General features: G+C 45.9%; 1 protein-coding gene across 11 annotated transcripts in view; it reads right to left on the reverse strand.

The window, feature by feature from the left end:
• Nucleotides 1–27,974, reverse strand: part of EHMT1 (euchromatic histone lysine methyltransferase 1) — a 642,972-nt gene that overhangs the window by 112,736 nt on the left and 502,262 nt on the right. For all 11 annotated transcript variants that reach the window (XM_033961438.1, XM_033961434.1, XM_033961436.1 and 8 more), the window contains one exon: nucleotides 15,451–15,552. In XM_033961438.1, coding sequence (XP_033817329.1) covers nucleotides 15,451–15,552 — 102 coding nt within the window. The remainder of the gene's footprint in view (nucleotides 1–15,450; nucleotides 15,553–27,974) is intronic.

Raw genomic sequence — 27,974 nt, forward strand, 5'->3', positions numbered from 1 at the left:
CATTTTGCAGTATTGATACAATCCACTGTGCTTTCTCAGCTAGAATTCCATGGCCCTGCCTGTACAGGCTTCTATGAAAGAGATTTTGGTGGGAAACTTCCCACTTAAGTGGGCTGAGACCTTTATAAAATACTGGGAGATTCATATACCTACCAACTTATCTTCTTTATACACATTCAATGTTCAGCCATTATTGACAGATAAAGACAACCTGCAGGTTTAACAGGCATATTCATTGAAAGTAGGATGGGCCTCTATAATATGTTGATTGCCTCTCATTGGTCAAACACATTCCAAATGTTATTACTATGTCTTACTACTGTGTTTCCACAAAAATAAGACTTCGTCTTATATTCATTTGGGGCCCAAAAAAGGCACTAGGCCTTATTTTTTTCATGTACATGATCATATCTCCCTTCCTCTCCTTCACCCCAATTCTTCCTCTTTCCTTTCTCTCCCCCACATGTGCAACATCTTTCCTACCCTCTCACCCATCCCCTTGTGCCTTCCCTCTGCAGCATCTTTCTATCCCTCCCAACCCCTGTGCAGCAGAACCCTTGCCTAGCTTCTATCCATTCCTCCCATCCCTCGTGCAGCAGAACCCTTGCCCAGCTACCATCCTTTCCTCCCATCCCTCGTGCAGCAGAACCCTTGCCCTGCTTCCATCCATCCTTCCCTCCCATCCCTTGTGCAGCAGAACCCTTGAGCACCTGCCACCGCCCCACCATGCAGCCGAACCCCCGCTGACCCTCCATCCTTCCCTCCTAACAGAGACTATAAATACCTTCCAGCAGAGAAACGTCGGGCCAGCAGCACTCACAGTCTGCTTCATGGCCTTCTTGCTGGGGCCTTCTCTGTGCCGCGTTACTGATGACATCATCAGTGATGCAGCAGAGGGAATTCCCCAGCGAGAAGGTCGCAAAGCAGCAGTGAGTGCTGCTGGCCCAACGCTCCTCTGCCGGAAGGTATTTATGGTCGCGGTCGGCGGGGTTCGGTTGGGAGGGAAGGATGGAGGGTCAGCGGGGGTTCGGAGGTTCAGCTACACGGCGGAGAAGGGGGAAAGCACAGCTGCCTACAACTAGGGCTTATTTGGGGGGTAGGGCTTATATTAAGACCTACCCCGAAAATCATGCTAGGGCTTATTTTCGAGGAAACACGGTAGGAGAGATAAGAAAAAAAAATGCATAAGAGGCTGAAGAAATGTCTATGAAAAAAAACCCCAAGGATCGTTTTCCTTTATCAACAGCTATGACTGCTACCGAGCAAGGGGGTCTTGGCCTTCTGAATATTAGATATTTGATTGTAACTTGTAGCATATACCACATAGCAATAGGTTTAAGGGCACCTCAGACTTTTCTATTTCCCTCACTGACACAAACTTATCCTCACCAGAATGTTTTAGTTAGCTGTAGCATATTATTGGCCAAATACACCTCATCGGTCTGGAAATATTTTTAAGTGCCATTCAAGTCCTAATTATTTGATGAATTACAGATCTACACAGAAATTGGTTTTGTGCTAGTACAGTAAGGTCCTCCAGCGTCATTCTCATGGAAAGATTGGAAAGATTATCCAATGCTTAAACCTTTTTACGCAAACTGGAGGTTAGTGTTGTGAGAGGTCTAGTCTCATCAGAATTGGAAATGGGGTTTTATTGCCTAGAGAAGCCATTGGAGGGAGCTCTAGGGCCCTGTTTGTGTGTTAAGGCAATGCAGTGTTACTAACTGGAGGCCACTCTTTTCTGGATACACTTTAGGTTCAAGGACTTAAGATCCTGCTCTTTTAAGGGTTGGCAGTTAGAAGACTCCTTTCCCAGGAGAATAAGGCATGGCTCTTTTAAATAGGAAGCCCAGATGGAAAAGTTCTGGCTCGTACCAGAAGAGAGCTGGAAGGAAGAGTCTAGAAGGGTGATGAGAAAGGGAGCTACTAGATAGGTGCTGTTATTGCAGAAGGAAAGGGGTTTAGAGGTCCAAAACCCTATAACAGTGGTTTTCCCCAGACAACAGGCAGAAGGGGGTGAGGGGAGCCTGAAGATGACTTTTGTCTGCAAGCATAGAGCTCAGAATGAACAGATCAGCCTGAGAATTCCAGGACACTCCCCTAAGAGAATAAGGAGGTATTTGCCTAAATTTTAAGAAGGTACAGTGGTGCCTCACACAACGAACTTAATTCGTTCCAGGAGCAAGTTTGTTATGCGAAAAGTTCGTTATGTGAAACGCGTTAAGCGCAGTGACTAATGACTGCCTGCAGTGCCTGCGCGGAAGGATTCAATACATCGGCAGCGATCGTGGAAGCTTGGGCGACTTCGTTGTGTGAAACGAAGTTCGTTGTATGAATCAAGACATGAAGTTCGTTGTGTGCAGCGTTCGCTGTGCGAGGCGTTCGTTATGCGAGGCACCACTGTAGTTGACTTGGAGGTTACTGTGAGAAGGATGTGTACTATTGCTTTTGCTTGGAAAACTGTGATATTTTTCTGAGTTAACATTAACAGCTAAGGGTGGACAGGCCAGAACCCAGAGGTCATATTTAGTTGGGTCCTGTCCAGGGTGTGATGACTGTTCCACTGAGTTCTGACATTCATTAGAAGGAACTCAGTGGGAAAGTAGAGATTCCCAAAGAACAGATGAAGAAGGAAATTGTTCTCCCCACAGATCTGGTTAAAGAGGTTGTAGGTGTGACTGCCAGAAGAGTAATTTACACATAAATTCTGACCAGGTTTATTGTTTTAAACAGAAAAGCCAGGGAGCTCTAGAATTGACAGGTCTAAATTAAGGCAAACAACTGGAACGTGGCTGGACTGAGGCCCCGCTGCTCAAAAGCTTCCCATGGTAATAAGAATCGTTAAAGCAGTCGTCCTGCCATGGAAAGCTCTCCTGCTGATGATCAAAAGAATTCTCCATGGTTGCTACCGATCCCTCCCTGTCATACGCCCCCCATTTTATGGGGCAAAAATTTCCAACAGGTCTGGACCTGCCAGTAGCTGTTGTGTGTGGGTTGTGCGAGTTCACATCTGAGTCAGCAGCCTCAGCTCTTCCTGCCGGCTCAGTTGATGCACCTGATTTCCATCCCCCAAAAGGGTTGTTGATCATTGGAATAGTCTTCCACTGTAGGTAATTCAGGCCAGCAGCACGCTGGACTTTAAGAGAAAATGGGATAAGCATGTGGGATCACTTCAGGGAAGAATTTAGGGGGTGGGTCATTAGAGTGGGCAGACTTGTTGGGCCGTGGCCCTTTTCTGCCATCATCTTCTATGTTTCTATGACTTGAGATGCAAATATATCTCATGCATATTTATTGTGGATATCCTGAAAACCTGACCTGGCTCCGGCTCTCGAGGATCGGAATTGCCTACCCCTGGTCTAAGGGGACCAACGGGAGAGCAACGCTTGCTGGAGGGGACGCATGTGAGCCCACACCCAAGGCACTACATTGATTGCAGCCACCATGGAGCCCAAGACCTAGAGATATTCCCACATCGACAGACTGCTCTGTGTGCCTCTAGTAGATAAACACAGCTGACTGCTGTGTCGAACAAGACCCTGATACTCCAGAGACCGCATTGACCCAGGACCCCTGGAGCATAGAGCCACCCCCAGATATCTTAATTTTGTGTTTCTTGAACTTCGGGGTGACTGCGTCCTTTCACGTGAGTGTGTCAGCTTTACCAGGCCCTGAAAATAGAAAAGGCTGCCCCAATGGGCTGGCCACCCAATTTGCTCCCTTACATAAGGTTGGTGTTCCCGCCTCTCCCAGCGGTGCCACACCGCACAAGGATGCTCCTGAGGCACAAAGTTTGCACATTCCTGATATGCATATGAACTAGAGCCCAAGGACTCCATCTCAACAAATTTTGAGGCAAAAATTGCAGTTTTAGAAGTGCAGGGCACTTTAGAGAAAAAGGATTGCTAAAATCCAAGATTACTGTGAGGTAATTGTGTGTGTGTGTGTGTGTGTATGTATGGGGTGGGGGGAGTGGTTCTGAAATTTGAAGTTTTGAAGGTTTCTGCATGTCCCCCTGTGTTCCCCATATGAAAAATCCTAAAATCGCTGTTTTTTAACTTTGCTATGAATTTGCTAAGAAGAAACAATAATGCTCACACATACACTAGCCACATTTGTAGAGTGATTAACCAACCTCGTTAATCTAAGCTTGGAGCAAGGCTGGTACCCAAAACCCCTATCTCCTATTGCCCTGACGCCTATACCTAAAACCACAGGTGCAGACCCAACCAAAAAAGAGAACTTTAGACTAGTAGTGGGAATTCCATGGCCTGCTAAACTGATTAAGTTTTGCACCAGCCTCCAGCTGACAGAATATCTACACAAGGTAGATGCACTCCATAGCATGCAGCATGACCTTAGATCCAAACACAGCACATAATCACTACCGTATTTCCCCATATATAGGCTGCGGCTTATTCATGGGTTTTACAAACCTGTGTATTGGGTGTGGCTTGCTTAATTAAATAGGGCGGCTTATCTAAAGACATGAAAGCTCACTGTTAGATAAGCTGCCTCATTAGATAAGCTGCGGTGCTACTAGAGTACCATAGCTGAACTTTTTTTTAAATCTCCCCCTTAAATACCTCCCTCGCTGGACTGGCTACCTCCACCAATCTCGCTGTGCAGGACAGGAGTGATGTTTTTTTATCTCAAGCCTGGCCCCGCGCCGCTTCCTGAATGGCTGCTATCAGTTCTCTCTCCTGCCCTGCACAGCGAGATTGGAAGCAGCTGGTCCAGTGAGGGAGGTAATAGTATAAGAAGCAGCAGGATTTGAACCAGGTTTCCCTACTGTAACCACTAGGCTGCTTCTCCATTAGATCAGTGACCGTTTGCAGCTGTCACTAATTTTTGCATACGTCTAGGAACTTTTTAACGTCCTCTCTCATGTTTTTCCCGGCTGATTTTCATAACATTTACCAATACACCCTATAAACTTAAAAACTGCGTTTTAAGTCTACTACTGCAACACATGATGACTTTCTGCAACCCCACCGACATTAAACAAAGCCATTCATACTTAATTTGGGCACCTGCGATGACTTAAGCAAATTGGGACATGGTCCATCGAGTCTCCTGTGCACACACCACGGCTGCCCAAATGCAATTCATTACAAGCTCGGAGAGTTTTATGTAGCAGTTTCTTAAATGTAATGAAACTTAAAAATATATATATAAGGTGAGGGGGGGGGGGATCTTCTCCCTATATCAATGCCCTTCACACAAACCCAGGCTTCTGTTTAACAGATCCGAGTTCCTTCAACGTAAGGGTGCAGGCGAGTTACATCTAAATCGTTAAAGCTTAAGTTTTAAAGCATGAGTTCTGCAGGTTGGCTTGAATTGAGTTTGGGGTCTGCTATAGCACAGACTAGCAGCATAACAGACACCAGCATCCTGATCCCAGAGGGGACAGGAGGCCCAGGTAGGGCTAGAGACAAGTACACATGGAAAAAAAAAAAAAAGTACAAACAGAAGTTATTCGAAACTCCCTAAAGAAGGAGAAAGGGAAAATCCACTGCCAATTTGATTCGCCTACAAGCGGAGATGTCTTCGGAGTCGGACAGTGGCACACGCAGAGGTCTGCTTCATTGTTCCACAAAATTTGGCCATGAACCCCGCCAGACTCGAGAGAAGAGCAGCAGCACGGTACAAGATATTTAAGAGGGATGATTTTTTTTTAAGTTCAGCTACGGTACTCTAGTAACGCCGCAACTTGTCTAATAAGTTTGAAACGGAAATCGGCATTTGCTACAGCCTATACAATGGGGCGGCCTATACATGGGGAAATACGGTACTATTGGAAATGACTTCAAAAGCCAAATCATACCCAAGTAGAGGCGCACAATCTGTACTCCTACAATTCAATATTTTGACTGTATTCGAAGCAGTGGACTATTCTCTCCTACTTTTCAGACTAAGCGAGCTAGGCATACAAAGTATGGTAATGAAATGGTTTACGGAATTCCTCTCCACATATGAAGTGGAACATATGACGTGAGAAAAGGCAGTGAACTATCTCAAGCCTTAAAGGCCTTCTGCAGAGTTCCACAAGGCTCGACACTGTCCCCCATCTCTGTTTAATATATACCTCGGCGCTTTAGGAAGGAAATTCTCAGGCGTTTTAGGAAGGAAATTCTCAAATCCACATTCTCCTACACAGATGATATCTTTCTACTGAGCCTAGCTAAAGACACCTTTGAAGATACCATCAAACATATAGGAAGGTTTATCGAAGACCTCAGAGCACAGACAACAAAGAACTTTCTCAAACTCAACAATAAGATGTACACGAACACAAGGAGCCTAAGGAATAAGATGGGTAAATTAGAAGCTATGGCACAAAAAGATAGCATTGACATCATCAGAATCACAGAAACATGGTGGACTGAGGAAAATGTCTGGGACACTGTGATACCGGGATACAAGCTATACCGCAAAGACAGAGTGGCTCAAAAAGGTGGGGGCATTGCCATATACGTCAAAGAGGGAATTAAATCTACTGGAGAGAACACACCACAACTGATGGATAAGTTAGAGTCTCTATGGGTCAAACCTCCGGGAACAAATGGACTGGAAATGAAGATCGGCATCTACTACCAACGGAGAAATGACGGACAAGATTAAACGCAACTGCAAGGGAGGCAACACAGTTATCATGGGTGACTTCAACTATCTGGGGATAGACTGGAACCAAGGTACCTCCGGCTACGCTAGGAAGACCAAGTTCCTGGATGCTGTAGGCGATTGCTTCCTGGAACAACTTGTCAAGGAAAATACAAGAGGAAATACAATACTGGACTTAATTCTAAATGGACTACGAGGACCGGCACAAGATATAGATGTAGAAGGGACGCTGGGAAACAGCAATCACAACATGATCCGCTTCAACCTGGACGCAGGGGCGATATATCGGTCCAGAACGATGGCTACGTCATTGAACTTCCGAAAAGGGAATTACGAAGGGATGAGACTCATGGTGGGGAAGAAGATCAAGAATAGGATAAGCACTGTAAAAACGTTAGAGCAAGCTTGGTCCCTTTTTAAGGACACAGTCACCGAGGCGCAAAATCTATATATACCACATATCAACAAAGGATCCAAGAGGAAAAAGAACAAAGAACCGGCGTGGCTCACTGTAGAGGTAAAGGAAGCGATCAGAGAAAAGAAAACTTCATTTAAGGAATGGAAAAAGGTCAAAAACGGACGAAAACTGGAATAAGCACAAACAACATCAACGCAGGTATCATAAGGCGGTAAAAGAGGCCAAAAGAGACAACGAGGAAAAAATAGCCAAGAGGTGAAAAACTTCAAGCTGTTCTTTCGATACATTAAGGGAAAACAACCCACGAAGGAAGAAGTGGGGCCATTGGATGACCATGGATAAAGGAAGTGCTAAAGGAAGATAAAGAAATCACCGACAAACTGAACACATTTTTTACATCGGTATTTACCGAAGACGATATATTAAACATACCAGAATCCATCAGGCTCTATGCTGGAAACGAAGACGGGAAACTGACAGGGCTGACGGTCAGTCTAGAAGAGGTACACAGGCAGATTAATAGGCTAAAGAGAGATAAATACTCGGGACTGGATGTATCCATCCGAGGGTCATCAAGAAACTGAAAGAAACTATAGTTGAACTGCTTCAACTAATAGCCAACCTGTCAATCAAATCGGGAAAAATTCCGGAAGACTGGAAGGTGGTGAATGTTACGCCGATCTTCATGAGGAGTGTGTGGCGCAGTGGTTAAAGCTATAGCCTCAGCACCCTGGGGTTGTGGGTTCAAACCCCGTGCTGCTCCTTGTGATCCTGGGCAAGTCACTTAATCCTCCATAGCCCCAGGTACGTTAGATAGATTGTGAGCCCATCGGGACAGATAGGGAAAATGCTTGAGTACCTGATTGTAAAAACCGCTTAGATAACCTTGATAGGCGCTATATAAAATCCTAATAAAACTTGAAAACTTCAAAAACGGTTCGAGGGGAGATCCGGGAAACTACAGACCTCAGTACCGGGAAAGATGATAAAGGACCACATCATTGATCACCTTGACGGACATGGCCTGAGGACCAGCCAGCACGGTTTCAGCAAAGGCAGATCTTGTCTGACGAACTTGCTACACTTCTTCGAGGGAGTAAACAGGCGGATAGACAAGGGCGACCCGGTTGACATTGTTTATCTGGATTTTCAGAAGGTGTTCGACAAGGTTCCACATGAACGACTACTTCAGAAAATTGCGAGTCATGGAATCGAAGGTGAAATACTCACGTGGATTAAAAACTGGCTGGAGCATAGGAAACAGAAAGTGGGGATAAATGGACAATACTTGGACTGGAAGAGCATCACTAGTGGGGTGCCGCAGGGCTCGGTGCTTGGACCCGTGCTCTTCAACATCTTTATAAACGATCTAGACATTGGTACGACGAGTGAGGTGATTAAATTTGCAAACGATACGAAGTTATTCAGAGTAGTGAAAACACAGGGGGATTGTGAAGATTTGCAACGTGACATAATCAAGCTTGAGAAATGGGCATTGACGTGGCAAATGACGTTCAACGTGGATAAGTGTAAAGTGATGCATGTCGGTAACAGAAAGCTCATGCACGAATACAGGATGTCCGGGGCAGTACTTGGAGAGACCTCCCAGGAAAGAGACTTGGGAGTTCTCATCGACAAGTCGATGAAGCCGTCTGCGCAATATGCGGTGGCGGTGAAAAGGGCGAACAGAATGCTAGGAATGATCAAAAAGGGGATCCCGAACAGATCGGAGAGGATTATCATGCCGCTGTACTGGGCCATGGTGCGCCCTCACCTGGAGTACTGCGTCCAGCACTGGTCGCCGTACATGAAGAAGGACACGGTACTACTCAAAAGGGTCCAGAGAAGATCAACTAAGGTGGCTAAGGGGCTGGAGGAGTTGCCGTACGGTGAAAGATTAGAGAAACTGGGCCTTTTCTCCCTTGAGCAGAGGAAATTGAGAGGGGACATGATTGAAACATTCAAGGTACTGAAGGGAATAGACTTACTAGATAAGGACAGGTTGTTCACCCTCTCCAAGGTAGGGAGAACAAGAGGCACTCTCTAAAGTTGAAAGGGGATAGATTCCGTACAAATGTAAGGAAATTCTTCTTCACCCAGAGAGTGGTGGAAAAGTGGAACGCTCTTCCGGAGTCTGTTATTGGGGAAAACACCCTCCAGGGTTTCAAGACAAAGTTGGACAAGTTCCTGCTAAACTGGAATGTATGCAGGTGAGGCTGGACTCATTTAGAGCACAGGTGTTTGACTTGAGGACCGCCGCGTTAGCGGACTGCTGGGCAGGATAGACCACTGGTCTGACCCAGTAGCGACAATTCTTATGTTCTTAACTTACCATTCAATGTGCAGCAGCAGCCAAAAAAGCAAACAAGATGCTAGGATGGTTAACAAGACTAAAGATAATATAATGCCTCTGTATTGCTCCATGCTGCGACCTCATCTGGAGTATTACGTTCAATTCTGGTCTTCTTATCTCAAGAAAGATATAGCGGCACTAGAAAAGGTTCAAAGAAGAGCAACCAAAATGATAAAGGGGATGGAACTCCTCTCATATGAGGAAAGACTAAAAAGGTTAGGACTATTCAGCTTGGCAAAGAGAAGGTTGAGGGAAGATATGATCAAAGTCTACAAAATCCTGAGCGGAGTAGAACGGGTACAAGTGGATCAATTTTTAACTCCATCAAAAATTACAAAAACTAGGGGACACTCGATGAAACTGCAGGGAAATACTTCAAAAACCAATAGGAAGAAATATTTTTTCACTCAGAGAATAGTTAAACTCTGGAACGCGTTGCCAGAGGTTGTGGCAAAAGTAGATAGCATAGCTGGTTTTAAGAAAGGTTTGGACAAATTCCTGGAAGAAAGGTCCATATCTGTTATTAACACATGGGGGAAGCCTCTGCTTGCACTGGATCAGTAGCATGGAATGTTGCTACTGTTAGGGTTTTGGACAGATACTAGTGACCTGAATTGGGCACCATGAAAACGAGCTACTGGGCTTGATGGACCATTGGTCTGACCCAGTAAGGCTATTCTTTTTTTCTTCTGATGTTAATAACTGGAGAAAAACTCAAATTTGAGAGAACGTCAGATACTGGGTGTAATTATAAACTCGGATCTCACCTTCATGGACCACATTTACACACTGGTTAGGATATCCTTTTTTAGACTCAGGCAATTAAAAGCAATCAGATCTTCTCTGTTATTCCAACTTCAGAACAATTGCACACCACAAGCAGTCCTTCTATCCTATATAGATTACTGAAGCTCCTTGTAGTGTAGTATAACTGATAAAGATTATACGAGATTACAGTTACTTCAAAACACAGCTGCCAGACGAATCTTCAAACATATCAAATTTGAGAGTGTCTCCCCATTCCTGAGAGAATTACACTGGCTCCCTATAAAGAAGAGAATACAATATAAAATTGCATGCATGGTCCACAAAGCCATCTATGGCGAAAACTCCAAAGGACTAAGCACAGACATCACTGTTACAAACTCCTTTTTTCAACTTAAGACCACAGAACTATTCAAACTGACCTTTCCTTCCCCTTCACACGCACTTCAGAAGAGACTGCATGAATCCACCTTTGCGCTCCAGGGATCCAAAATATGGACCAACCTCCCCCTATACCTGTGCCAAATAGGCATGTACTATATCTTCAGAAAAAAGATTAAAAACTCACTTTTTCTCCTCAAACCAGTAACATGAACTCAACACTCTCTTTAACCTATCATTCTCTGCTCATGATCTCTGATTGAGAATCTCACTGTAAACTGTATTGAATCCTAGTCGAAACTTGCGGTATAGAAGAAAAATGTATGGTATGGTATGGCTCCACCTGCTTCCTGGTGCATCATAACTGGTCTTTGCATAAGATGCAGACATTGCAGGCTTCTTGACTCTAAGAAGAGTCATAACGATAATCTTCAAGTAACCCTTACGAGTTAGAGCTGTGCGCTCAAGAGTCATGCCATGAAACCAAAGTGCGCTAGATTCTCCACAGGTACTAGACACTGGCTGGTTGAGAAATCTGCCTCTTCAGAGGCATACCAGATCCACATACCAAGGCAGATGGGCCAGTCCAGAGCTACCAGGATCACTGAGCCCTGGTGGTTCGCTATTCTGCAGATGATCCAGCTTACCAGGGCCCATGGTGGAAACACAGAGTAGGAGCTCGGTGGGTCAGGGCTGAACGAAGGCATCCAGCACTGCGCTTCCCAGCTTGGCTCTTCAACTGCCTCACATTCTTGGCTCTGGCCATGAGATCCATTTATGGTCTTCCCCAGTGTTGCACAATGACGGCGAACAACCTCTGGAACAGAGACCACTCCACCCAGAGCCAGAGTCTGCCTGCTGAGAAAATTGATGTTTGCTACTCCTGCCATGTGGGCAGCTGAAAGAGCTTGTAAGTGAACTTCCGCCCTCTGGAACAACATCTCTGCCTCCAGGCATAGGGGTGCACTTCTTGTGCCTCCTTGTTAGTATATTACATTAGTGATTTTTATTCCGCTATTACCTTGTGGTTCAAGGTGGATTACAGAAGAGGATTTACAGAGGTGTTACAGAGTAAAGCAAGTTGCTTCAGAGGATTGAAATGTTTCATACGATGTTAGTTAGTCTTCATGGATTTCTTGAATAGCAGGGTTTTCATTTCTTTTCTGAAAGTTTTGTAGTCATAAGCTAACCGCGGTAGCTTCTGTGTCAGGAAATATTACAACTCCTTCAGCACCAAGTGAATGGCTCTCAGTTCCTGATGATTTATGGACCACTTGCTTTCTGATGGCATCCAATTGCATTGGAGCCAAAAACCAGAGCAGTGGACTCCTCAGCCACTCAGGCTGGCGACGGTCATGAGGGTCATCCATGAGGTGATACTGAGAGGCATTCCCTTCGATAAAGCATCTCCCTGTAGCCAGCAACATAAGCTATGTCTCACCACCCAAAAACCAAGGAGCTGCATCTGTTGGAAGTATCTTTGCGGGGACCACCTGGAGAGAAGAGAGTATTGTAGTGACTGCATGTGTGCCCTCACCCAGGGAATAACATTGAGGGTGACTGCCACTGAGCCCAGTACCTGAAGGTAAGGCCAGGCCATAGGACTCAGTTCTGCTTCCTGAGTTTCTGTTTGTGTAGCTCAGGAAGAAAAACATGGCCCTGTGCCATATTGAAGTCTCCCAAATATTCCAAGCACTGAGATGGTTGTAGGTGACTCTTTCAGAAATTGATTATCCAACCAAGTCTCTGAAAGAGATCCACCACCTGCCATACAGTGAGCTCACCCTCCGGACAAGAGAATGCCCAGATAAGCCAATCATCCAGGTAAGGATGCACTTCTATGCCCATTCCACTATTACCACCATCACCTTGATAAAAGTGCATGGAACCGTGGTCAATCTAAAAGGCAGGGCCACAAACTGGAAATGCCACTGGAGAAGATGAAATCTTAAGATATTTTCTGTGTTCCAGAAAGATGGAAATGTGAAGATATGCCTCTGTTAAATCCAAGGAGGCTAGGAATTCTCCAGTAGTCACTACCACTATGACTGAGCGGGAACTCTAAGTGTCTCATTCTCAAACTTCAGGATCAGGATAGGCTTCTAATCTTCTGTGCCTTTCTTGGGCAGTATGAAGTATATGGAGTATCTGTCAGAGCCAGATTCTGCTTTAGGAACCGGTTCCATGGTGTGGATGCCCAAGAGACGTTTGGTGAGATCTGTTTCCATTTCCTCCAGAAAGCCAACAGCTGCCTGCCAATGGTGGGAGGGAGGTCGTTAGCCTGGCGTCATTGTGAAGTTTTCTTGGCTAAACCGCCATGGGAACACAAGGGTTGCTAGCAACTATAATTGCCAAATCTCTGACATGACCCCTGGAAGGACCTCTGGGAAGAGGAACCAGAGAGACTTGAAAATTGCCTCTGTTGCCCCCAGTGGAACGACGATTCCTTCTGTCAGGGAGGGATTTGGGACAGCAATCTGATATGCTGTCCATAAGGTTATCTAAACCTTTGCCAAAAAGCATTTGTACTTTGAAAGGCAGTCTGCTGAGTGTGGCCTTCAAATCCTACCTGATCCAGAGCATCTGGCGGGCAGAAACAGAGTAAGCCAAAATGTTACTCATGACTATAATGATGTCATAAAGAGCATCAGCCACTGAATCCACTTTTCCATAATCATGTGGGGACATGAGTTCTCCAGTTCCGAAGGGGGACTCCGCAATCTGGTATGAAAAGCCCTTGCCACAGAGGAGGCAGCAGCTGCCACTTTGATAGTCAACGCCAGCACTTGAAACTGTATTTTAAGGACCACATCCACTTTATGATCCTATGTATCCTTTAGCATCACTTTGCCCTTACTAGGAAGGGAGATGACCTTAAGTTACTTGCGCTACTGCGGAATCCACTTTTGGCTGTGAAAACAGCTACTGGAAGTCAGGAGCTTTCAGGAGCCATAGGATAAAGCTTAGACATAGCTTTGGTCACCTTTAAGGAGCCTTCAGGCGATTCCCATTGATCAGATACCAAGGAGCTGAAAAAAAAAGTAGACTGCGTATTAGTGCCACTCATGACGTTAACACTGAAAGGCGATTCCCATTGATCAGATACCAGATGAGCTGGAAAAAAAGTAGACTGCGTATTAGTGCCACTCATGACGTTAACACTGAAAGGCAAAGGGTTGTTGGATTCCAGCTTCAACGCACAGAGGGTGTCAGAAATGACATGGGAAACATAAATGGATTAAAAAATATGGCACACAGAAGGATCATCCCTGTGATCAATAGCAGCCACAACTTCCTGACCTCCGGTCCCTGAAAGGGGCCCCATATCATCCACAAAACAGTGGAGCCTTGTGATAACAAGGCATGGAAATGGACTTCCAGTCCTCCCAGTTCTGCTCTGAAGGGTCACCGACACTAGGAGTCCGCGTGGTATGAGGCAGAGATACCTGCTTGGGACATGAATCCCCATGAGGTGGAGCCAGCATGCTCACAGGCAGCACAGTACTTCCCAGGCCTGTTGCTTTCCACAGAAGGCTGACAAAATAAGAAAAGCCTTGTACCAGAAGCCCAAGGACCCCTGAAAGACCCCAGACTGGGAAGGTATGGCCTCCTCTGCCTCCACATTGAGTGTGTTTTGCCCCTGTGCAGCGTGTGGCCTCTGAATGGGATCTCTTCTCACAGATGGGGCTTTTCAGGGTTCTTACGCCCTGAAGAACAGAAGAGAATCTGAACCAGAAGCTCCCATCCCTTCCCTCCCATGCCCGGAGGCACATGGTACACAGCCATTCCTCAGCTTGTAAATCTGCACAAAATAAATGCATGAACTGGGGCTAGACCGACATGAGGAATTCATTGTAGATGATCCTGAGGCAGAAAAAAAGCACTTGAAAAAAAATTGCTAAAAATCCAAGTTGGCCACTGCCAGAAAATTCATGCCAAAAATGGCCCATGGGAGCTTATTTAAAAAAAAAAAAAAAAAGATATGGCAAAAAAAGGTTCTAGGGGTGGGTGAATCTGATACTAACCCCTGAAACCCTCAAATCTGGCTTTTTCAGGACCCACTCTCTCCAATTTTCTCTATAGGGAATAATGGGATTACTCACTGTGACTTCTGGTACCTGTCAGCTTGCAGGAGTGTGCCTGCATGGAAAATATTTCTGCCTCAGAAAGTGCCAGGAACAAGTCCACCACCGGAGATCTGGCTGCCAGTCAGGCAGACCCTGACCATGAATTTCCACCCTCAAGAATTCTTGTGACACATCGGAGGGAGAAAATTCACAGCCGGCTCCCTGATACCCAGAGGGTTGTTACACAGGGGCCCCACAGTCTGCGCTCAAGTCTCTGATAAATCAGCAGGTGAGCAAGCTCCCAGGGGAATGGACCCCGAGCTTCTGAAGGGACACAAAGCAGGATGGCTCCAGAGGTACTCAATACAAGATTGGCCTGTAAGCAGCAGTCCGCCTATGCAGGACTGCGTCCTTTCTCCAGCAGAGTAAGCCCAAGAATGAGACTCCTGAGCACTGAAGCCACACAGAAAAATAGAAAATTGATTGCAAAAATACCTGAAAAAAATAAAAAGAAAGCACAGCAGAGCAGAACACACCTTCTGAGTTCACTTGCAGGAGGAAAAACTGAAGAGGGAACTGTTCTTCACTGCAGAAGGGGAGGAGTTCAGAATTTTGAGTGGCACTTTTCTGCAGATTCATGACTAATGGGAAACATCAGCTATGATACAGAATCCTATATAATTGCAACAGAACTTGAGTTTCTTTCAGCAGGTTATAAAGAAACCAATAATACATCTCTGTGATCCATATGAGCAATATCCCTCAGATTTAATAATGTTCTTAAAAATATCTTTAAGCAGATTTAATAATGTTCTTAAAAATATCTTAGAAGCAGTTCATACCTGACAGTTGACATCCACTTGTCCATTTGAGAGAAGATACTGAACAACGTCATAGTGCCCCTTCTTGGCAGCTAAGTGTAAACATGTAGAGCCTTCAGAGTCCTATAAGAATAGAAGACAACAGATGAGATTCATCCACACCACAGGAGTTTGCACAATTCAGATGTTTAATATTAAAGACCAATGTGGAAATCATCTCAACCGAATCTCAACTGACTGATTGCAATTTAGCTAAGTTATCAGTCCCTTGAGATGCTACAATGGGATTTTGAATGATTTCAGGTTTGTCCTGCAACCCATTAGGTACAGACTCCACCTGAATATTTTCATCTGCAGGCAAGGGTGGAGGAGATCTAGTGTCAGGACTCAAAGATAACCCATCTGAAGAGAGAGAGGGTGAAAAAGTACTTATTGTTTGAGTAATTCCAGTCAAATGTTTGTCCATAGGACCTTTAATCACGAGTGTAGATGTAGTAAGTTTTTTCACATATCCCCTTCATGTCCCCATAACAACTCACTATATAGTACAGCTGGCCAATATACCTTACTCTATAACCGAGCTGGGTGATCTCAAAACTATTCTATTTTCCAATGCTTTTTTATAAGCATCAGTTCTTATAATCTGTAATATCTCACTAGATGAATCATATAGACCAGTGTTTTTCAACCGCTGTTCCGCGGCACACTAGTGTGCCGCGAGATGTTGCCTGGTGTGCCGCAGGGCCGCCATCAGGGCAGTACTACCAGTCCTGCATTCAGGGGCCCGGAGCTGACAGGGGGCCCGAGGCAGGGGCGCCAGTAGCTCGCCAAGGCAAAGTGAGTCGATCACCCAGGACTCACTTTGTCTTGGCGATCTAATCTGTCGAGCCGATAAGTCTTCTTCTCCCCGACATCAATTCTGCAGTCGGAGAGGAAGTTCGGGCCAGCCAATCGCTGCCTGGCTGGGCGGAACTTCCTCTCCGATTGCAGAATTGACGTCAGGGAGACCATGCGTCGACGTCGGCTTTGGGGCCTGTTATCCATTGGTGGGTCCTGTTCCCCAATGGCAGCGGCAGCGGCAGTGGCTTGGGGAACGGCAGGGAGAAAGAAAGAAAGGGGGCAGGCAGGGAAACAGAAGGAAAGAAGAGAAACAGAAAAAAAGAAAGAAAGGTCAGGGAGAGAGGAAGAAAAAGTTGGGGGAGGGAATGAGGTGTGGAGGAGAGAAAGCATACAGGCTGATAGAAGGGAAGAAAGATTGGATGCACAGTCAGAAGAAGAAAGTGCAACCAGAAATCACCAGACAAGGTAGGAAAAATGATTTTATTTTAAATTTAGCAAAGTGGAGGCAGTATTACCACAGTTTTCAAAGGAATTTGCCCAAATAACTTAATAGTTAACTGGGTAAATTCCCAGAGATGAAAACTTCCCTTCACTTACTATGCACAGTTCTGAATTTATATCTGCTGTCTATATTTTACAATATGGTCACCTTTTACTAAACCGCAATAGTGGTTTTTAGTGCAGGGAGCCTATGAGTGTCAAGAGCAGCGCTGGGCATTCAGCGCAGCTCCCTGCGCTAAAAACTGCTATTGTGGTTTAATAAAAAGGATGGAGGGTATATTTGTCTATTTTTGTATGCTATAAAAACCAAATACAGAGAGAGACTGAGAGCTGTTGACGAAGAGCTACGTGTGTGTCTTTCTTCGATTCCAGCCAGAATATCAGCTTTGTGTTCAGCCAAACAGGCCCAGGTTTCGCACTGAATAAAGTATTTTATAATTTTTCACTATTCTGTTTACTTAATATTTCATAATAAAGTAATTATAAAATACTTTCTTTGTGTTTAGTTGATATCTATTCAAGAGAATTACTTTATATATAGTCAATATAGGCACAGAGTTAAATTTTTTAACATTTTCTAATGGTGGTGTGCCTCGTGATTTTTTTCATGAAACAAGTGTGCCTTTGCCCAAAAAAGGTTGAAAAACACTGATATAGACTATCCCTATACCTCATGTGTTATCTTTCCCCTATACTTTTCTATCATAAATTGTATTTCTTCCCTTATCGTCCTGTGTTACATATTGCTTTATAATTATTTTGTTGTTTTAATTTTTTATTTTGTACTTATATTTTATGTAAGCTGCTTAGCTGTAGCACGTTTTGCAGGGTATCAAAAATTAATAAACTTGAAATCTGTAAACACTTCAGGCAGAGATGGAAGGTAGAGAATGACACGGTGACAAAATTCATCACCGTTCCCGTCCCCGCGGAGAACCGCGGGAAATAATCCCATGTCATTTTCTAGTGTCTATTTCAACCTCGGTCCTTCTACACCAGCATTCTTCAAAGCAAAGCTTGCGGGTCAGTGGTTGTGGCCATTCATACTATGATTCTTCCCTCTCTCCTTAAAGAATGACATGAAGATGGTTTCCCGCGGTTATCCGCTGGGACGGGAACGGTGATGAATTTTGTCATCGTGTCATTCTCTAATGGAAGGTTCTTTTCTCAATTCCACCACTTTCCAGAACCTCCTGTCCTCAAACTCTCTCACACTTCATTCTGAAACGGAGCTGACTGATATATCGTGAGAGAGGGGTGGAGTCTGTAAACACTGCAGGCAGAGATGGAAGGCTCGTTTCTCAATTCCAACACTTTCCAGAACCTCCTGTCCTCACTCTCTATATTTTATATTTACATTAGAGGCTCTGGCAGAGACCCATTTACAACAAATATTTCCAAATTATCTTTGCTTATTTGTAAGTGGATCTCTACCAGAGCCTTTAATTCAGTAGTATAATTAAATGAAATAACTACTTCTGAAGTTTATGGAGACAGAAGAGATTACTTGCGGGGACGGGTGGAGATGGATTTGATTCCAGCGAGGATGGGTGGGGACGGTTTTGATTTCTGACCCCATGCAACTCTCTATTACACAGCCTATCATTGTTAAGAGGAAGAAATACATACATGAGATCTTAACAAGACAGTGTCTTTAGCATGGCATTCAGCACTTGGAATTGTAATCTTTTCTTTGAAGTAGTGAGGTACTCTGGAATTGTGCTTGGTTGCTGTGAGATCTAGGGATGGTTAACCCATTTGGCTACTACCTCTCTATAGATCAAAGGGATAGCTCCAACTCTCTTGTATCTAGGAAGACATCTGCTCAGAAAATCTGCCTAAACAATGATGATCCCTGCAATATTTGCTGCCAAGGGAACGTGCAAGTGCCTCTCTGCTCAATGGCATAACAGACGCTTCTTTGGACACTTTCGCACTCTTGGTTCCTCCCTGTCTGTTGATGTATGTCTGATGTGTCACTATCTGAAAACATTCACATCAGGGACTCCTGTGGATAAGGTTTGAAAGAAAGCTTGTAGAATCAGGCGAGCTGTTCTGAATTTCAGCCTCTGTCCAAGACCATGTCCCTGGGTCATCTGATTTTGACAGTATGCTTCCCAGCATAGTAAGTGGCATCTGTTAGAACTACCCAGTTTGCAGCAAACTGGTCAGAAGAAGCCACCACTTCAGACTGCACCTCGCAGAGCCCAAGGCCAATAGATTTCATAACTCTAAGTTTGTGGTGGCCAGTGGGAGAGAAGAGAGTGTGCTATAACAGTTTCATGGGAGATCTAGCCTACAGAGCTATGTTTATGACAACTGTCACCACACCAAGTACTCAGGCAAATTATCCCAGGCCCATGGCACTCATCACATTGCTTGGATCTAAGACTGACGTTTGCGCATCCTGAACTTGGGCAGAAACACTATAACCAACTTGGTGCCAAAACTCACTCCCAAATATTCCAACTTTTGAAAGGGAAGTAGTTTGCTTTTCTCAAAATTCACTATCCACCCTACAGACTATAAAAGACTGAGTATACAGGCTGTTGTCTCCTTGCTCTCCTGAAATGAATTGGCCCAGTCATCCAGATACAGGTGTACTCTTATCCCCTGATGACGCAAATGGCTGTCACTTCCATCACCTTGGAGAAGGTCTTTAGAGCTATGATTAACCCAGAGAGCATTGCCTGAAATAGTTAATGCTGGCCCAAAATTGCAAATATCAAGCACCTTTGATTCAGTGGCCAAATCAGAATTAGAGAATGATACAGAGACAAATTTTCTCCCTTCTCTGCAGGATTCTATCTCCATCTCATCTCCACGAGTTCTGTCCTGTCCCATCCTTGCAAGCTCTGTCCTCTTTTTTTTTTTCTTGTTCCCGTGGAATGGAATGTAGGTAGCTAGGCTTCCTGATTCATGTAGAAGGCCGACGCAACCTTTGGCAGAAAAGAAGTTAACGTGCGCAGAAACGCAACATCTTTTGGGATCCGGATACAGAGTTCTCTGCATGAAAGAGCCTGAAACTCAGAAACCCTCCTCACCAAAGAAATCACTGCAAGAAACAGTTTTGATAATAAGATCTATCAGCAACGCCTCTTGCAAGGGTTCATATGGAGCGTTCTTCAAAGAATGCAGGACAAATGTTAAGATTCCAAGTTGGAAACGAATGCCACACTGGCAGTCTCAGTCTCATAGCTCCCTTCAAAAATCTGGCAACCTCAGGATAGGAAGCCAGAGAAATCTCCTCCACTTGTGTCCTAAAGCAAGAAAGGCCTGCTACCCGAATTAACCAACTGCTAGCCCTTTCACTACCCATCCTGAAGGAATGTTAAGACCATCGAAAGTGGGGCCTGAAATGGATCCACATTTTCCTTTGCACATCAATGCTGAAATGACTTCCAAGCCTTAGCATAGGCCACCATAACCACTTCCAAATAGCCCTTGTGCACTAAAGCTGTGTGCTCAAGAGCCTTACTTTAAGCCCTAAGAGTCCCAAATCCCCCAAGGCCACTGGACCCTGCAAGAAAAGATTCAGATAAAGAGGAAGCTTGAGCCACTAGTCCCTCTGCATACGAACCAGGCCCGAGTACTATGGACGATGCAGCCAATCTGGATCACCAATCCCAGATGGGCTGCTATTCTTCAAATGATTCTTCCATTCATAGGCTATGAAGGAAAACCTTACAATAGCCTCTTCTCTGGCCAAGGCCACACTAGCGCATCCATGCCAGTGCTTTCGGTCTCTGAGACTGAATGTTAGAGACCTCCAATGTAGATGACGGCAGATAAAGACCCGAATGGTCCATCCAGTCTGCCCAACCTGATTCAATTTAAATTTTTATTTTTATTTTTTCTTCTTAGCTATTTCTGGGCGAGAATCCAAAGCTTTTCCCGGTACTGTGCTTGGGTTCCAACTGCCGAAATCTCTGTTAAGACTTACTCCAGCCCATCTACACCCTCCCAGCCATTGAAGCCCTCCCCTGCCCATCCTCCTCCAAACGGCCATGCACAGACACAGACCGTACAAGTCTGCCCAGTAACTGGCCTAGTTCAATCTTTAATATTATTTTCTGATTCTAAATCTTCTGTGTTCATCCCACGCTTCTTTGAACTCAGTCACAGTTTTACTCTCCACCACCTCTCTCGGGAGCGCATTCCAGGCATCCACCACCCTCTCCGTAAAGTAGAATTTCCTAACATTGCCCCTGAATCTACCACCCCTCAACCTCAAATTATGTCCTCTGGTTTTACCATTTTCCTTTCTCTGGAAAAGATTTTGTTCTACGTTAATACCCTTTAAGTATTTGAACGTCTGAATCATATCTCCCCTGTCTCTCCTTTCCTCTAGGGTATACATATTCAGGGCTTCCAGTCTCTCCTCATACGTCTTCTGGCGCAAGCCTCCTATCATTTTCGTCGCCCTCCTCTGGACCGCCTCAATGCCTCACAATGCTGTTGAATATCTTCTGGGAAAGAGACTACTCTCCTGGATCCAGTATCTGCTTGCTGAGATAATCGGTCTGCACATTTTCTGTCCCCACTATGTGCACTGCTAACACCACTTGTAGGTGAGCTTCAGCTCAAAGAAACAACAGTTGGGCCCTCCTCTCGCAGCTGTGCACTTTTAATGCCTTCCTGCCTGTTGACGTACATCATTGCCATGGCATTGTCTGAGAAAACTCAAGACAGCCTTGCCTGTCAGGGTTCACACCAATGTCTACAGCGCCAATCGAATTGCATGCAGTTGCAGTCTGTTAATGGACCATTTCCGCTGAGAGGGCATCCACCGATTCTGAACCGGAGAGCCCAATGTCCCCCTCATCTGAAAAAAAACTGGCATATGTCATCAGAATCATTCAGGAGGAAATGAGGAAAGCAAGTCTTTCACCATGGACTCTGGCTGGAGCCACCAAATCAAGATCTAGCGAGCCTCCAACATCCAGGGTAGTGTCATCTGGAGAGAAATGGTCTGCAGAGACAAGTGAGACAGAAGAGCTTCAAGGGGACAGAGGTGAGCCTTCACCCAAGGAACAACCTCTATGGACACCACCATCGAGCTCAGGACTTGAAGATAGTGCCAGACAGTGGGAGCAGACAGTTCCAGAAGCTCCAGAATCTGGCATCTCAATTTGTTTGTGAGGCTCTGCAAGAAAAATCTGGCCATGCGGTCATTGGGCAATGGAGGCCTTAGAAGCCAGCCTGCCCCATCTGGACTGGCTAGTTACGACAAAGAGATGATCTGAGAGATGAAAGTCATTGGTCCTCTCCAAATAGTGAAGCAAAACTGCACACATCTAGCTTCTTCAAAAGCTTATCCTTCTTTTCTGACCCTGTGTTATGAGCAACAGGCAGACAAACTTTCTGGTTCATATGAAATTTGTAAACCACTTTTGAAAGAAAGGAAGGAACCGTACGGAGGGACACTCCCGCTTCTGTGAACTGACGAAAGGGTTCCCTACAAAAAAGGACCTGCAGCTCCAAATATGCCAAAGTAAGACAATTGCCATAAAGAAAACTGTCTTGACTGTTAAATCCAGCAGAGAGGTCTCCTTGAGCAGCTCAAAAGGAGGCTCAGTCAGACCTTTCAGCACAATATTGAAATTCCATGTAGGAAAGGGCTGATGCAAGGAAGGGCGTAAACAAAGCGTCCCCCTAAGGAATCTGATCACATCAGGATGAGTAGTAAGAGAAGAGGAGCCATTGTGTGCTCTGAAGCAGAAGCCAGCCACCTGTACCTTGAGGGTAGCTACCACCAGGCTCTTGTCTAGACTGGCCTGCAAGAAGGCTAGGACCACTGGAATGGGGCCCCACAATGGCTCCACCTGGCCTCTTGCGCAAAGCTGCTGGAAAATTTTCCAAGCCTCGGCATAAGCCACCATAGTAGATGGCTTCTTGGACTTCAAAAGAGTAGCAACATGTCAGAGTAGCCTTTTTGAGTCAAGGCCTTGTGCTCAAGAGAGTAATGCCGTAAGACCAAAGTGCTGGGGGTTCTCTGTAAGAACCAGCCCCAACTAAGAAAGCAGCAATGACAAGGAAGCCTTAGCTTCTTGTCCCACTAAAGATAAATCAGGTCTGCATAGCACAGATGAGGCCTGTCTGGGGCCACTAGGATCATTAAGTCTGGATAAGTTGCAATCCTGCGAACGAGCCAACCCACCATGGGCCAGAGTGAAAAAATGTAAAGGAGCTTCTGAGTTGGCCAGAGATGAACTAATGGATCAAGACCTAAGCTTCCTGGTTCTTTTCTTCGCTTGAAAAAGCAGCTGGCTTTGGAGTTCTTGGCCCAAGCCATCAAGTCTATTTAGGGCCTGTCCAAGCAGAGGTGGCATGCTCTCTGTGAGAGTGACCTCTCTCCCGGGTCCAGGATTCGGTGACTGAGAAAGTCCGCCTGAACATTGTCTATGTCAGCCACATGCGCTGCTGAAAGAGCCAGAAGGTGAACTTCCACCCACTGGAAAAGCATACGAGCATCCTGACTTACAGAAGCACTTCTGGTGCCTCCCTGTCGATTTACGTATGCTACTGCTGTGGCATTATTAGAAAACACTTTCACTGCCTTTCTTTCTAAGGTGTTATGCAGATCTCTGAGCACCAACCGAATGACTCTGAGCTCGAGACAATTGATTGTTCAGTGTATCTGAGGGACAGACCACCGGCCCTGGATGGAAAGATCCCTCCAATGGGCCCCCCAGCCCAAGAGACTTGCATCTGTCATCAGAGTGATCCACTCCTTGATTCCGAGGGCATGCTCTTGTCGAGAGCAGCTCCCCAAAGCCAACAGTGCAGACTGCTCTGCGCCGACTCCGTCCAAGGAAGAGGCATCTGAAAGGAATGATGTTGCAGGGACCACCGGGACAGGAGGGACTGCTCAGTGGCCGCATGTGTGCCTGAGGCTAGAGCACAACCTCCAGGGAGGCCACCATGGATCCCAGTACCTGCAGATGCTGCCAAGCTGTGGCACTCGGGATCACCAGAAGATCCTTGATCTGTTCTTGGAGTTTCTGTTTGTGTGGCTCAGGAAGAAAAAAACAGCCTTGGAGCGTGTCAGATCGAACTCTTAGGTGATCCAATGTCTAAGAAGGGATCTTCTAGCTTTTCCTGAAGTTTACAATCCAGCCCAAACGCTGCAGGAGAGACACCATATTCAATGCAATACAATGAAAGTCTTCACAAATGAAACAATGCAAATCAATAGGTTAATCCATATGAAACACAGCAATGAAGGCTGATATTTACTGATTTTTTCTTGTTTTATTATTGTGTGTTAATGTCTCTTTAAGTTGAGCATTGTTAAACACTTTGAGTCCCTTAGGGGAATGACCCGGTATATAAGGCTAAAGCTTAGATTAGACTAGAGGGACCTGACACGGTCCATGTTTCGGTTAATAATAACCTTCTTCTGGGGTCCTATCCAGTTGAACAACAATGTTTGAATATGCCACAAAGCATACGAGAAACTGTGAACCCTTGGGTTCTGGAATTCTTTGCTGGGAAATGCAGTAAAAGCAGTTGGTGAGCATATTTCTGGAGAAAGTGTCCATAAACTTTTATTAAGGTAGATCTAGAAAAAGTTGATGCTTAAACCTGAACATTTGCATTCTTGCTCCTGAGAGAAGCCAAACAATGTGAGCAGGAGCAAGAATGCTGATTTTCAGGGATAAGCAGCAACTTTCTCTAGGTTTACCTTAATAAAAGTTTAAGGACTTTTCCTCCAGCAAAGGATCAGGTCCGTAGCCTAGGAGTAATACTAGATGGCCAACTATCACTCTCTTGCCACATATCACAGGCCATCTCCACCTCATTTCATTATCTACGCCAGCTGCGAAAGATACAATCCTACTTCTTAGAACCAGACTTTGCACAACTCCTATACGTCTTTGTACTTTCCTGTATGGCTTACTACAACTCACTGTTTAATGGTCTCATAACTCAAAACCTAAATTGACTGCAATGGGTACAAAATGTAGCAATCCGCCTCTTTTGCCCTACACTCAAACCCACTGACTTCCGCCACAAAGCACCAAGATACATATTGGCCAAACAGCAACCTCACAAGCCTAGCTGGTCCATTCACTCAGAAAATGAGAAAAGGCTCAGCATACCCCCTGGAAAATCTCTCCTACTGTAAACAGCACGCAAGCACTCCTATTCCCACTTCTTCCCTAAACTATGGAACTTGCTGCCCATGCAGATTAGGTCTCTGGATGGCTTAATGGACTTCAGGAAAGCAGTAAAAACCTTCCTCCTCCAATAACCTAATCACAGTCTTGATAATCTATATGTGGACTAAAGACCTATATGTGAACTGACTCAGTTTGCATGTATTCCCCATGATCATCCAATGTATGCCGCCATTACGCCTGTTTTACTCTGCACCTATGTACTGTAACTACTAGCAGAGAGAGAGGAAGAAGGCACATAGCAGCGGCGAGAGGAGCGGAGTGCATACAGAGAGGCGGAGGAAGGGGCGGAGAGTGTGCAGGGAGGCAGAGAAAGGGAGCGGAGAGCATACAGTGAAGCGGAGGAGACAGAGAAAGGGAGCGGAAAAGAAGCGGAGGAACATACAGGAGACGGAGGAGGCAAAGCAGGGGAGCGGAGAGAAAGCAATGTTACTTACCGTAACAGTTGTTATCCAGGGACAGCAGGCAGCTATTCTCACTAGTGGGTGATGTCATCAGACAGAGCCCCGGTACGGACGTCTCACAAGCACGTGTTGCTTGTAGAAACTTAAAAGTTTCTAGATGCCCGCACCGCGCATGCGCCGGTGCCTTCCCGCCCGGAGGTCCGGGCGTGTCTCCTCAGTTCAGGTAGCTAGCCTGAGAAGCCAACCCAGGGGAGGTGGGTGGGACGTGAGAATAGCTGCCTGCTGTCCCTGGATAACAACTGTTACGGTAAGTAACATTGCTTTATCCCAGGACAAGCAGGCAGGTATTCTCACTAGTGGGTGACCTCCAAGCTAACCTCAGCGGGATGGAGGGGGAGTTGGCGACTTAAGAGAATAAATTTTTCAATACTGTTTGGCCAAACTGTCCATCCCGTCTGGAGAGAGTATCCAGACAATAATGTGAGGTGAATGTGTGAACCGAGGACCAGGTGGCAGCCTTACAAATTTCCTCGATTGGTGTTGATCTGAGGAATGCTACTGAGGCTGCCATTGCTCTGACCTTATGGGCTGTGACCTTACAAGGAAGTGATAATCCAGCCTGGGCATAGCAGAAAGAGATACAAGCCGCCATCCAATTAGAGATGGTGCGCTTTGATACGGGTCTTCCCAACTTATTAGGGTCGAAGGAGACAAAAAGTTGAGGAGTGGTTCTGTGTGGCTTGGTGCGATCCAGGTAGAAAGCCAGCGCACGTTTACAGTCTAGAGTGTGAAGGGCCGATTCTCCGTGGTGAGAATGGGGCTTAGGGAAGAATACTGGAAGTACAATGGATTGGTTGAGATGAAATTCTGAGACCACCTTAGGCAGGAATTTCGGGTGAGTGCGGAGGACCACCTTGTCATGATGGAATACTGTGAATGGTGGATCCGCCATCAGTGCCTGGAGTTCGCTGACTCTGCGAGCGGACGTAAGGGCTACCAGGAAAAGCACTTTCCAGGTGAGGTACTTAAGAGGGGCCCTGTTGAGTGGTTCAAACGGGGGCTTCATGAGACGGGAAAGGACTACATTGAGGTCCCAAACTACTGGGGGTGGTTTGAGAGGAGGGTTAACATGGAAGAGTCCTTTCATAAATCTGGCGACCACCGGATGGGCCGAGAGGGGTTTCCCTTGTAGGGGCTGGTGGAACGCCGCAATAGCGCTCAGGTGGACTCGTATGGATGTAGACTTGAGCCCGGATTGAGATAGGTGTAGGAGATAGTCCAGCACGGAGGATAAGGAAGCTCGCTGAGGTTCCTTTGATTTAGAAACACACCATGAGGAGAATCTAGTCCATTTCTGGGAGTAGCACTGTCGAGTGGCGGGCTTCCTGGAAGCTTCCAAGACCTCCCTCACTTCTTGAGAGAAGTGGTGAGGGGTTACGTTGAGAGGAACCAAGCTGTCAGGTGGAGAGACTGCAGGTTGGGATGAAGCAGTGATCCTTGATGTTGAGTAAGTAGTGAAGGAAACACTGGAAGTGGTACTGGTTCCCTGCTGCTGAGTTGAAGTAGGAGGGAGAACCAAGGTTGTCTGGGCCACCGAGGAGCTATTAGGATCATGGTGGCCTGTTCGAGTTTCAGCTTGACCAGAGTCTTCTGGATCAGCGGGAATGGTGGGAACGCATATAGAAATCGTTTCCCCCAGTTCAGTAGAAAAGCATCTGCCTCGAGGCGATGAGGGGTGTAGATCCTGGAGCAAAACTGAGGCAGTTTGGAGTTGTGGGGAGCCGCAAAGAGGTCTATCTGAGGCGTCCCCCACTGTGTGAAGATTTGGTGAAGGGGGCTGGAATGGAGAGTCCATTCGTGCGGTTGTAGTAGACGACTCAGTTTGTCTGCTAAGACGTTGTTCTCCCCCTGAATGTAGACTGCTCTGAGGAAGGCGTTGTGGCGCACCGCCCAGTCCCAGACTCGTAGAGCTTCCTGGAAAAGGAGGGCCGAGCCCGTGCCTCCTTGCTTGTTGATATAATACATGGCGGCCTGATTGTCTGTGCGAATGAGGATTACCATGTCGTGAAGTAGGTGTTGGAAAGCTTGGAGCGCATTGAAGATGGCTCTGAGTTCCAGTAGATTGATTTGGTGTAGTCTTTCCGCACTGGTCCAGAATCCTTGGGTGCGGAGACCATCCAGGTGGGCCCCCCATGCATAATTCGACGAATCGGTTGTGAGAACTTTCTGATGGGGGAGAGAGTGCATCAGCAAACCTCTGGATAGATTCGAAGAGGTCATCCACCAAAGTAGAGACTGCCGAAGAGCAGGTGTGACTAAGATGTGTTTGGATAGTGGATCGGACGTCTGATTCCACTGTGATGCCAGGGTCCACTGGGGGATCCTGAGATGGAGTCTGGCAAAGGGTGTCACATGTACTGTGGAGGCCATATGGCCCAGGAGCACCATCAGTTGTCTCGCCGGTAGGGTTTGGCGAGTAGACACCAACTGGCAGAGATGAAGAAGAGACTCCATGCGTTGCAGAGGCAGGAATGCTCGGAGTCGGGTGGTGTCCAGGACCGCTCCGATGAAGGGGAGGGACTGGGTGGGTTGTAGATGAGACTTGGAAAAGTTGATC

Source organism: Geotrypetes seraphini, chromosome 10 (assembly GCF_902459505.1).
Source record: "Geotrypetes seraphini chromosome 10, aGeoSer1.1, whole genome shotgun sequence".
Classification (NCBI taxonomy): Eukaryota; Metazoa; Chordata; class Amphibia; order Gymnophiona; family Dermophiidae; genus Geotrypetes; species Geotrypetes seraphini.